General features: G+C 34.9%; 1 protein-coding gene across 2 annotated transcripts in view; it reads right to left on the bottom strand.

The window, feature by feature from the left end:
- The window catches only part of asap1a (ArfGAP with SH3 domain, ankyrin repeat and PH domain 1a), a 45,294-nt gene that overhangs the window by 11,546 nt on the left and 20,823 nt on the right, over positions 1-12,925 (bottom strand). For both annotated transcript variants that reach the window (XM_039676199.2, XM_039676201.2), the window contains exons 5-17: positions 12,259-12,404; positions 11,849-11,923; positions 9,723-9,772; positions 9,148-9,277; positions 7,913-7,998; positions 6,602-6,677; positions 6,166-6,252; positions 5,138-5,238; positions 4,087-4,156; positions 2,377-2,464; positions 2,131-2,179; positions 733-896; positions 433-566 (exon numbers count right to left, since the gene is read on the bottom strand). In XM_039676199.2, the coding sequence (XP_039532133.2) occupies positions 433-566; positions 733-896; positions 2,131-2,179; positions 2,377-2,464; positions 4,087-4,156; positions 5,138-5,238; positions 6,166-6,252; positions 6,602-6,677; positions 7,913-7,998; positions 9,148-9,277; positions 9,723-9,772; positions 11,849-11,923; positions 12,259-12,404 (1,256 nt within the window). The remainder of the gene's footprint in view (positions 1-432; positions 567-732; positions 897-2,130; positions 2,180-2,376; positions 2,465-4,086; positions 4,157-5,137; positions 5,239-6,165; positions 6,253-6,601; positions 6,678-7,912; positions 7,999-9,147; positions 9,278-9,722; positions 9,773-11,848; positions 11,924-12,258; positions 12,405-12,925) is intronic.

The following is a 12,925-nucleotide window of genomic DNA, read 5'->3' as shown; positions in this document are numbered from 1 at the left end:
AAAATATAGTAAAACCAGTAATATTGTGAAATGTTATTTTAACTTTTCTATGGTATATTAAAATATTTTAAAAACATTTTGTTATTGTGATGGCAAAGCTGAATTTCAGTATCATACTACAGTCTTCAATGTCACAAGATCCTTCAGAATCATTATAATATGCTGATTTGGTACTCAAGAAACATTTATTATTAGTTGTATAATAACAGTTGTGTTGCTTACTTTTTTGTGGAAACTGTTTATTTTTTCATAATTCTTGGATAAATAGAAAGTAAAAAAAAAAAACTTGTATTTGAAACATTTTAGAGCTCTTTTTACCATCATTTATAATCCATTTAATGCATCTAAGCTGAATAAATTTCTCCACCTCAAAAAAAGACCCTTAAACTTCTAAAAAGGTAGTGTAAATTACAAGATTTACATTCACATTACCAAGAGTTCAGAGGTGCCGAGTTTGTCTAGTTCCATGGACTGGATGCGTGAAATATGGACACCCATTTCCCTGTGGATCCCTGAACACTCAATGCATGTCAGGATGCCAAGGTTAGTGGATAACCATTTAGGCTCTAGAGCAGATAAAATGGGAGAAAATTGGATTTTATATTGTAGTAGATGAGCGCTGTGTCCTACCACTCACTTCTTAGCCACAAGGTGGCGCATGAATCTATGAAACTCACTGCATTGATAAAATGGGGACTGTGTCAGATGCCACTGCTACAAAACTTGGCTAACCTGGTGCTCCACAGTCACAGCAGACTTCATTTCCAGGCATGCGCAGCACATCCTCGATGATGGCTTTGGTCAAGTCTTCCAAACTGTCATCTCCAGCACTCTGCTCCCCACGGAAAGCCATGTTCAGAGCCTCCTCCTTACTGTTGGTCAGCACTGAAATCCATCTGCTCATCACACATGAACATATATATGCATTAATAGCTTGCGCACCACATGTGATAAGTTATGTGAAATACCACACACAAATAAAGATGAAAAACCACACTCTCTAGTTATATCTCATATGTTTATTAATACCATGTCCACAAAGACACGTTTCAGCCTAAGCCATAAGACACCCACACTAGACAGATTTGCATGCGAACACATATTTATGTATCAATATATGTGCTATACAGATATTTAAATATCAACAGACACACACTAGCTTACTAATCCAAAGCAGAATATATAATACATATAATAAATATAATATAATATATAGACCATTTCACAAGATGTAAACAACACTGGTCCAGAAGCACTTCCTGTTTCAGTTTGTAACTATTTTCTTTATTTCACATGTAAAGAAAACATCTTAAAGATGTTTGTTTAACTTTTTGATTCAGTTTTAAATGTTCTGTTGGTTGTATTTTATCCCAGCTTTTATGTAGTGTTAAAAAACTGAAACAGGAAGTGCTTCTGGACCAGTGTTGTTTACATCTTGTGAAATGGTCTATAATATAATAGTAAAAATATATGAACACACATTATGAAAATTCTATTTGTTTTATTAGTACTAATATTATTTTCACCTAATTCATGTAATGCAAAAAAACTGTGGAAGTTGACATTTTTCATACAATTATTTCTTGTTTTTGGAAGTCTCTTATGCTCACCAAGACTTCACTTTAACTGATTTTAACTGAATTTAATAGATTATAAAATGTAATTTATTCCTGTCATGGGGCAAAGCTGTATATTCGGCATCATTACTCCAGTCTTCAATGTCACATGATCCATCAGAAATCATTCTAATATGCTAATCTGGTGCTGAAGAAACAAATTCTTAATGTTGAAAAGTGTTGTGCTGCTCAATATTTTGTGAAAACGGTGATGTATTGTTTTTGGGTTTCTTTGAGGAAAAGAAAGTTCAATAAAACAGAAAGTTTCGATTTTACGAAAGAGAAATAATTTATAACATCATAAATGTCTTTATTGTGACTTTTTATCTATTTAATAAATAATTGATGGTAGTATATGTTTTCTCTCTTATTTTTTTTAGTTATATGTAGCCCAGTCCTTATATATTCTTCTCCTTAACACAGAGGCACTGATACACTCACATCTTGTTCTCATTCACAAGCACAGAAAAATAACAGATGGTATCAACTCTCGAACTAACACATTCACACTTACATCACAAACTCCTGTTCATCCTCTGCCTGGAAGTGATATGTTCGATTATCTGCAGAGGGAAAGAGGGAAAGAGATTATTAGGGGAAGAAGTGCATTATGTTAACTGCTCTTCAGCCTCTGAACACTGCACTTAGGAGTCTCTGTCTGTGTAATGGAGTTAGACTTCTGGAGGCCTTGCTAGCACTTGGCACGGATGGAAGTACTCTGAAGTTTGGCAGGGGACATAGGTTCTGTGTAGTTACTCACGGGAGATGAGGTCAAAGCACTTCTTATCCTCTCCGCTGGGTTTAACCTGACAGGTCAGCAGATTCAGTCTCACCGGCTGCCTGTTGGACTGGACAGAGTAATTACAGTCAGTTTTGGGGCCAGTTTATGGACTCATCACCAAGGTAAAGGCATTTACCTGGCTAACATAGATGAGACTTTGTGAAAATTGGAAGAGTGACTTGGAAAATCATCAAATGACATGGTTTACCAGTTGCTTATGAGTTTATAGTTTCCATTAAGTCAATGGTGTGTTATTTTATTATTATTATATTCTTATTTTATTTATTTTAGTTTAACTATTATTTATTTGTTTCAAAAAATTTATGGAAAAAATAAACAGGTTTCTTCCTCCCACATAGAAATATGTTGCTGAAATAACAAATTTATACAAATTTACTAAAATTACACAAATTTATATAAATTTGTGTAATTTTAATAAATTTATATAAATTTGTTATTTCAGCAACCTATTTATATATATATATATATATATATATATATATATTTGTGTAGTGTTATTATAAGAATAATAAGAGAGATAAGAGAAATAAGAAAACAAAACAATAATAGGGGAGGCTGAACTCAACTTGATTTATATATTAATTGATGCATGTAACTAAAAACATGTCAATATGAGAAGTCATAACAATATTTAATTATATAATTTAGAATATCGTATAAATAATGTTTTTTTCCATATATTACTGTCTAACTTAAATCCCAGAGAGAATGTTTTGATGAGGAAATAAAAATTAGAAAACCTAAAAAAGCTCTATAGGGACAAAAGCCTTTGCTGGAAGTAATGTGGTAAAACAGATTGCGATAGCTCCATATTGGTAACAATAACAGCCTTGGTGAAATGGAGGATTGCCAACACAGTTCATGCATGACATGGTCAGCATTGTAGAAATCATACTTCAGAAACATGTGAAAATATTTTTCCGTTTTATAAGAAATAAAACGTAATTATTTACAAAAGAGTATCCAACACAGAATCAACGGTTTCAGTTTTAAGACAAACCAATGATGTATGTACAACCCACAATATTAATGTTCGTTATATATTCAGTAAACACTGTACATTGTACAATATTCAGGTATGTTACTCTTTATTTCGATGGTCCGATTTAGACATTCTACTAACTATAAGTAGCTTTGCAACTATTCGTAAACTACATTAGTAGACTGTTAGGTTAGGGTTTGGAGCATATTAAAATGCTATCAGACAGGAATATGAGCACATTGCCAAAGAGACAAGAAAGCAAAATTCATTTGCTCCACACGGCTTCTGCTGAGCATTAGTGTCCTTACAGCAGATTACACCAGGAAACTCATCGACCACCTGGGGCCCGGAGCATGCTGGGTCTCGTTCGTGCTAATATCATTAGTGTATGAGTCAGATCGCACCGGGTGCATGTTTCTATGGTAACTGGGCAGCACTACCCCCATGTTCACCTTTACACGGTGAGAGATCGTTTTGAATAAGTACTAAAGTGAGGAAACAAAAAGCCATAAGATTTTTAAATTGTGTTTAAAAGCTTAAAACAGTTTAAAAGCTACAGTTATGCTTAATTTAAAAAAAATCTAACTTAAAAATATAACATTCAATAGGTAAGTAGTAATCAAATGAGACCAAACATCCTTTTAAAGTAAATATCAGCCTATTCTGTGAGTATGTGAAGTACTCACTGTGGCATGGGAGATGGTGAGGATGCCATTTTTCACTGAGCACTTCCTCCTCTGCCACACCTTACGGATCCTGTGAATGAAAATCATTACACCCATCCTTAGAATCTCTAAGATGGCTTGGTATTTGGAACAAAGGAGGAAAATGTGAAATGTTTTTCTCCTTTGGAACAAAGGAGAAAAAGTGATGCTTGTTTCTTACCAAATGTTGGTTTATAGTTGCTAAACTCATAATTCCCATAAACTACAAAAAATATATTTATTTGATATATTTTTCATAGAATACATTTTTATTACAGGTTTAATTGGTTCAACACAGAATTGTTGGAAATTAATTGGAAAAAACAGAATTGAAAAAAACAACAAAAAACACGTAACATTGACAATTGAAGTTAGTTGGACTTTTTTCATGTTTTTGAAAAGAGTCTTCAAGTCTCACACACTAAAGCAGCATTTACATAAGAAAATACAATATAAACAGTAATATTGTGAGATATTATTACAATTTAAAATAACCTTTTTCTATTTTAATATATTTAAAAATGTAATTTATTCCTGTGATGGCTAAGGTGAATTTTTATCTTTACTCCAGTCTTCAGTGTCACATGATCCTACAGAAATCATTCTAATATGATGATTTGGTGCTCAAGAAACATTATTATTATCAGTGTTGAATGCTGTTTATGGTTTTTTTATTTAAACAGTGTTTATTTGAAATAGATTTTTTTTAACATTATTAAAATCTGTCACTTTTGCTCAATATACTAAAAAATAAAACAGTAAAACATGGGATATGTGCCATTAATGCTTTTAAAAGAGTTTCAAGGGGAGTGCCTAATGATGCATCTTCTACGGTAAAGCATCGGGATGCCTGATGTTTATACTGTATATATTTAAGTGACTTGACACTTTAGAGCTGGAAGAAGCAGTGATCGGAAGCTATGTGGTGTTGAACCAATCAATTACAGTGTAGCCAATTCCATTAGACACAATCAAGAGACAATTAAGTCACATTACTCATCTGACTACATTTCACATCAGTGTGAGAGCTCACCCATCACTTTTCTTGAAGAGATAGCCCTTCTTCTCACAACCAAACTCCTTATTGCCCTGCAGCTGGTGCATACTGTAACCGCTCTGCTTGCTCTGAGAATCCTGCACATCACAGCAAAAATATTCAAAATCTAATGAATAAACCGTACCAAGCAAATTAGCATAGCATGCAATTATGTAGTAAATGAAACCTTATCATAAAGAGAAAAAAAGTGTGATCAAAAGTCTGAGAATACATTGAAAAGAAAAAAAAAAGGATTTTAAATAAAGAAACAATATGTAAAATGAAGAAGAAATATTCAGTATTTTATTCTAGCACCAAATGTAACCACAATATGATAATAAAATTATATTGTATTAAAAGAAACATTTGCGCACACAGTACATAAAATAAAATCAGAAAAGGAAAAAAAAAGTCAGGCAACACTAAACGTCACTTTTATGAACTTACTCTCCTAGACTTCAGTTGGAAGGCAGTGAAAGAGAAAGGAGGAAAGGAGTCAGAAATGCAGATGTCAGATTATTGTTATTGCAGCGTGCGTTGAATAAAAATAAGAGCAAACCTAGCGTTGCAATGTTCACAGCAGTGTCCCGAGGATAATACAATACAGGGCATTGTTATTCAATCGAGACCAGAAACGTCCGGTTCAAATGGACATCAACTCCAAACAAAACACATAAAAGATCAAACGCTGGGCTCTACAAAAGAGCTTGTGTTGTCACTGTCTGATCCTCATGTCCACGTTTCCTCTCTCTCGTGAGAACATGCACGCTCGCACACAAACACTGAAAACCTACTTCACAGTCTCTCAGAGGCAGTAAATGTCAGGACAAACTGTATATGAAAAGCATATTCACATCTGGACTCATTCATATCTTCAATGCAGAAAACCCATTGTTGCAAGACATGTATGGAAGTGATTGCACTATTCTGATAGATTACCCTCAGTGATCAGTCAAAGACGAAAGGGTCTCATTAAGTCTTTGCAGATTAAAGGCAGAGGTCACATCCTCCGGTGATGTACCTACCTCTTTCTGGTCCAGTTGTAAGGACGACTTGATGAGGTCTCTGAGAGCTGTGAGTTGTTTTTTCTCTTCGTCCTGGGTCTGTTTGATCTGACAGTTCAGATTTACAGTGTTTCAATATGGAGAGAAATAAACAATATAAAACAAACAGGCTGCAATTTCCTCATTTTAAGATGTCTGCATAAGAGAAAACTATTTCTTGAGGAGGCACTGCTAGTAAACCTTTATTACTTTTTCAAAGGAACAGTTGGATTGAGCTGTCTTAATATGAGATCATATTTCACTCATAGACTCACATATTAATAACGCTTATGTTTTATGATATCATATTTAATATAATCATAATGTTCTTCTCATAAGCAGCGCTGCATGCATAGTAACAGAACTAAAAACACAACTGAAAACTAAAACAGAAGCACGAATGTAAGGGTTTACTAACATTATAGAGATCAGCTGCTAATTTCTCAATATACTGCTTCAACTTGTCAGCGGTTTTCAAGCCGTCCTGGAAAAAACTGAGAGAAAGTACAAGCACAAATGAATGTTCAACACTATGTATACTACCGTTGAAAAGTTTGGGTTGTTATACGTTTAATTTGTTTTTAAATTAGTCATTTACGCTCATGGCTAACCAAGACTAAATTTATTTGATCAAAAATACAGTAAAAACAGTAATATCATGAAATATTATTACATTTTAAAAGTTTTTTTTTTAAATTGTATAATATTATACGTCTTTAAGGCTGGAATACACAAATTGTGCTCAGATATTTGCCACGATTTGGTATCTGGATGAGTCGACAATAGTTGCCAAAAGTCTGCAGGGCAGTCGGAGTTGGCAAATTTCACAGAATATCGCATAGTATAAAATGGGCGAGATGGTCCTCACTGCAGAACATGAAATCCATGGGGAGGAGTCGGATCCAGATCCAACTCCTCCCACCTTACATACACCTAAACCTAACCAACTCGGCCCCCTAATCCCTAAACCCAACCTTAATCCTTCCCATCTCCACCCCTTGGATCGTGATCCGACTCCTCCCCGTGGATCTCATGTTCTGCATTGAGGTGCAACCGTGATGGGCACAGACTCCGATTTTTTAGCTTCAGACAATGATTCCATAGAGCCAGAGAATATCAAAACATGTTTGATATTTTGAGCTAATTTTAGAACACACATCGTAGTGTATGGTGCGTCAATACTGAAACCAAAGCTGCCCTTGATCAACCAGTGAGTATAGCAATTAAATATTTGACAGATAAAAACAACTACATCTAAAGCCCAAAGTATACTTCTTTTTTTTACACATTCATTAACATGAACAGGCGAACTCGTTGCCTTTCAAAGTTTACTCCATTTGATAGCATGTGCGAACGGAGGCGGTTGACACATGCACTCCAGAAAGTTTCATCTTATTCCAGAGTCTGTGCTGTTTTCTCCAGACTTATGACCAGTACAAATGTCTAAAATATGTTTAGATTTTAAGTCGTGTAGTGTATTACAGCCTTTAACTGACACTTTTGATTAATTGAATGCATTCCCAGCTGAATAAAAATACTAATTATTTATTTTCTTTTTTTTTATCTTACCAACGGTTGTATACATTTAATAACTGTGTGCAATTACAAACTCTTTAAAGATAATATATCTCAATTTAATATCAAAATACTGAAATCTTAACTAATCTGGGAGACATTTCTTAGGAATACCCATAAATCAGGAAAAAAAACGGGACTCTGGGACACTCACTTGCACTGTGCATGATAATACTTGATGAGATTCTGGAGGAGATCCACTCCTTTCTTGGTCTTAATCTCATTCACTTTGATCAGGTACTGTTGGGAACCACAGATAATAAAGCATAGAGACATTGGTTTGTTAATAGGAAGGAACTTCTGAGATGCTGCTCCCTTCTAAACACAAACACACTTGCTTTGAAGTGGTTAAAGTGGCTCAACTATAAGAATTGTGTTTTAATGCTCCACCCCAACACATCTGGTTCAAACAGAAATATTGAGGGGGACACTTCAGCCTGCATCAATTGATATTATACACATTTAATGACTTGTATTTTAAGTTTCTTTGTATATTGTTTAAATTATGAAATCCAATTTCAATAAAAGCAGTTTTGATTTGTTTGAAGTGAGCCTTGAAAACTATTGGTTATGATTCAATGGTTTGTTCTATGTAATTTACTGTTAAATTGTTGATATACAATTTTTGTTTGCATCTCAAAGATGACCAAACACAGACCTGATATCCAATTCAATACATCTTGGAAATATATGTGTACAATATTTATAAAAACAGTAAAATATCATGTAAAACGTGATCAAACATAAAGCTGGTCTGTTATCTTGGTATGTCTGTATAAGCATATTCTGCACCTGATTATAGACCATTTCACAAGACGTAAACAAGACTGGTCCAGAAGCACTTCCTGTTTCAGTTTGTAACTGTTTTCTTTATTTCACATGTAAACAAACATCTTAAAGATGTTTAACTTTTTATTCAGTTTTAAATGTTCTGTTGGTTGTATTTTATCCCAGGTTTTTTTGCATTGTTAAACTGAAACAGGAAGTGCTTCTGGACCAGTGTTGTTTACATCTTGTGAAATGGTCCATACAAAGCCCACTGTTTTAAAGGCTTGCCTCATGAATATTAATCAGGTTGTGTTAATGGATAGTTCAGTAATGTTACCTAGCAACGTCACAACAGCCAAATTAATATTCATGAGCTAAGACACTGTCGAGCAATGATGTCTCAAACAACTGCTTCAAAACTTGCTGCTGGGTGAAAAATACGAACACATCAGAAGATCGCCTGGCCTTTCACAACACCTCAAGTTAGAGCAGACATCATGGCAGAAGAGAGCAAGGAAACAACCTAAAGTTGCTGAACAATCAAAACTAGCCGTCAAGCTAACTTTCTCGAAAGAACGAGGAGGAAAGAGACCGAAAGTTTAAATCCTCATGCCCACACACCTCACACATCTGCAGTTGAAAGATCCTTCGCTCCTTCTCCATCTCTTCTGCGATCTCTGCGCCGGTGATCTCCGTACGGATCATGCCGTGCTGCTTGGCATGTTCCCTCTTCTCCTTCTCAATCTTCGTGCTATGGCGAAAAAGACAAGAAACAAAAGATGACAGAGAAACAATAAGCAGAAGTTCAGACAGAGGTTACCGCAAGTGGCTCTTTCACTATGATGATAATGATATATTGTTGTGCTTGACAATAAAACTGCTGTACGTTGCCACATTTCATTAAACAACATTTTATATATGAAGAGTTCAGATGCAAAAGCCTCTAAATGCCATTTGAAATTTTCTTCTTTAATGATGATTTTTATCAAACTTGTATATTTAAGTTCAGTAATTTCACTTAAATAACAATTAATAGGTAATTATCATTGCCATTTAAGTGAAATTATTGAACTTAAATATACAAGTTTGATAAAAATGATCATTCTAGAAGAAAATTTCAAATGGCATTTAGAGGCTTTTGCATCTGAACTCTTCATATAGCGGCCAAAGAATAAACACATGGTAATGATACTCACAACTTGGTCTCATAGTCTTTCCAGGCCTTGTCGAAAGGCTTTTTAAGATCCTGTGTTGAGGAAAATAAAATAAATAGTGCAAGGAGCAATTAGGTTAACTGTGCAGACTGTTATAGACCATTTTCAACATTTTCTATATTTTTCACATAAAGAACCACAAAGAAATCATCTACATCAAGAGATTTGATCAGAACACTACTATAAAAGGCTCAGACTGCTGATGTACAGTAGTGACTGACATGGACTGCGGTAATGCAATTTCTTTATTATCAGATTTTCCCACTCTCAGGAACCTATTCTCTAGACTTAATGACGTTATCCACTTTCCAACTACCCAAATGTTCATCTGCTCAAATAATAATGGATCATGAAACACACACAGGTGTTTTGGCTGAGTCCTTTTGGAGTGTGTTACTTTATCTGAAGTGTATCAGTTTGCTGGATTCTTAGCAAGGGTTTAAGCACGAACGTGCTCACAGCATGAATATACAGTATTCCTACTACCTGTTACACCAACCTGAAAATTTCAAAGCACTGTTTCAAAGTTATATGGTTCATAAACAACAAAAACAATAACTTTTTGTCCATTTTGAAAGGGCAAGTAAAAAGCTGAACTGGTCTAACTGGGCCAATAGAAAAAAATTATATATTGATGGGCACAGGTAAATGTGACATTTATTACAATGGCTTTATGTGAAGATTGTTTTAAGTTCACTTAAATTTAAAGCTGTCATATTTTATTAAAACCTAATACATGTTAAAATTGATAGCTTTCAATTATACTGTTATGCCTATAATTAATGGCTATAATTGAGAGAAAATCTATTTCATAGAGACATCAGTAGCAGTAATGATATCAGTGATGCCTTCTTTCATAAAAAGATGCCATTAAACAAATATTTAAAATATAGGTGACTGTCTTTATGTTGTCTCTAAATTAAGATTACTTTTTCACATTTTAGATTAAATGATGAGAAAAATGTAAAGATTGTTACAATATAAAATAAAAAGTTAATGCTACGTGCAATTAATCATAATTAATTACAGAAAAATGTGTGATTGTTTTTTTTTTTTTTATCGATTGAATCGATTTTAATCAAGTTGCGCTTTGGGCGCAAATAGACTGCATAGACTGCACTTTTATGGACTTCAAAACAGATACAACCAGTCGCTGCTATTAGAAAGCTTGGAAGAGCCAGGACATTTTTTATATAACTCCGACTGTATTCGTCTGAAAGAAGAATGTCATATATGCCTAGGATGACTTGAGGGTGAGTAAATAATGGGCTAGTTTTAATTTTTGGGTGAACTATTCCTTTAAGATGCACTGAGTGAGTCCTGGTACAGGAGCATTGGCGTATGTGCTTGTTAATGGGTTATTATGAGGCATCTGTTCCACTGCAGGAAAGATTTTAGAGAGAGCTGATAATGTCCTCCAGGGACTGCACTTATACCCTTCAACTGCCTCTGCCTCTGTCAATAAGGGCTTTAGAGAACGGTTTCGTTTCCGCTGAGTAAGAGGGTGAAAGAAAGAGAGAGACAAAGTATGAGTGAGATAAGAGAGTGAGAGAGAAAGAGTGGGGGCTGGAAGGTATGTAACCTCTGTCTACTGAGCAAAAAAGTGAAGCCTCATCACTTCTACTCAGAAATTCAGCTGATGCTGCTGAAGCTCTAAGCCTGGGTCATGCTAATGTAAAAACAATCAGACAGCCCTCCCAAAACAGCTCAGTGTGAGACGGCCCTACACTTAGTGCAAGTCATTTTCACAATCACTACATATCTGCCTTCAAGCCTGAGACATCAAGCCTGCTAACAAGAGTGGTCAGTCTGACGCCTGAGCTCTATCCTCCAGTCAACCAGTAAACACTTCAAACCGACTGAGTCAAAGGGTGTTAAACACTCCCACAGTGTTTACTAGCACTAAATGTGGCCATTCCTTCAGCGCTGTGTTTCATAGACGACAGTGGCATGAAGAACCCTGTAATTTAACTCCAACGTAATTTACAGTGTGCATTTTTTGGTCCAAAGGGACTCATTTCAGACCAGTATGGGGCAGTAAATCAGGGTGTTCCTCAGAGAGGGTCTTTCCAATAAGTTCAGTCCAGAGACAGGGATGTAAATCTTACCCCCTTCACTCCCTTCAGATCTCCTTTGAGCAGAGAGTCCAGGGTGAAGATGACATTGTGGCTGAGACTCTGGAGCTGAGGAGAAAAGGGGGAAAAAATCAGAACCAGTTTCATACAGCTTATGATCAAGAAAACACACAACATGCACTGTACAAGAATGGTAATAGCCAAATTATAAGCTTTAAAGGACTATTTTAGGATATTTATAAAAAATTAAATGTGTGTGAATGTCAAAATTGCTGTTACTTTCTAAATGTATTAGTTTAAACATGCTTTTTATTTGTGAATGTTTGTTGGTTTTAAAATATAAATAATCGTGACAAATGCTTTTAGAAAAAATGCTTTTATAATATTACAATACATAAAAACATTTTAATTATTAATACATAAAACAGTACATTATCCCTCACCAGGTTCTTGAGGAGTGCAGCCAGCTCCTTGATAAGGCCAGAGAACTTGATGAAAGCTGTTCCCAGATCAGAGTTATCTCGGCTGATGAAGTTGCTGCCAAACTTGTCGAGTGCCTGCCCATAATTCTCTTCATTCTGCACATGATCTGTAAAGAAAAACAGACCATGCATTTTATGAAAGAATTGAAATATACTTTATTTCAAAGGTGAAGGGTGTAATTTCTTTCATCACCAATGGAACTGCAAAAATAATGACTTAAATACTTTTTTGAAACACGTTCCTGGACATTTTCAATTTCACAGTGGACCCTTTTTTACTTAATAAACCTATGAATAAACACTGTCTTGTCTGTAAATGTAGCTGAAATAGGAGAAAGAAAGTATTTTGAGAAAACAAAACATTCAGCTTCAAGAATGTATTACCCTACCTACTGGTTAACATTAAACCATACAACTAATAAAAAATTACCCAAGAGGATGGAGTTATGTCATATAACACACACACAAAAAACATTTTAAATAGCATTCCATGTGGAGGAAGAAAACAATTCCTCAATTCCCTGCACATCTGTCAACTAGGGCAGCTTCCTGTGTGAATCCCAGCCCACAGGATGTCAAGCTAACCAATAATAGCCCTTTCAATAAACATATGTGCAAAAACTGCTCC

Source organism: Pimephales promelas, chromosome 5, assembly GCF_988280905.1.
Source record: "Pimephales promelas chromosome 5, fPimPro1.hap1.1, whole genome shotgun sequence".
Taxonomy (NCBI): Eukaryota; Metazoa; Chordata; class Actinopteri; order Cypriniformes; family Leuciscidae; genus Pimephales; species Pimephales promelas.
The sequence above is the reverse complement of the archived record's forward strand: the minus strand, read 5'-3'. Positions and strand labels throughout refer to the sequence as shown.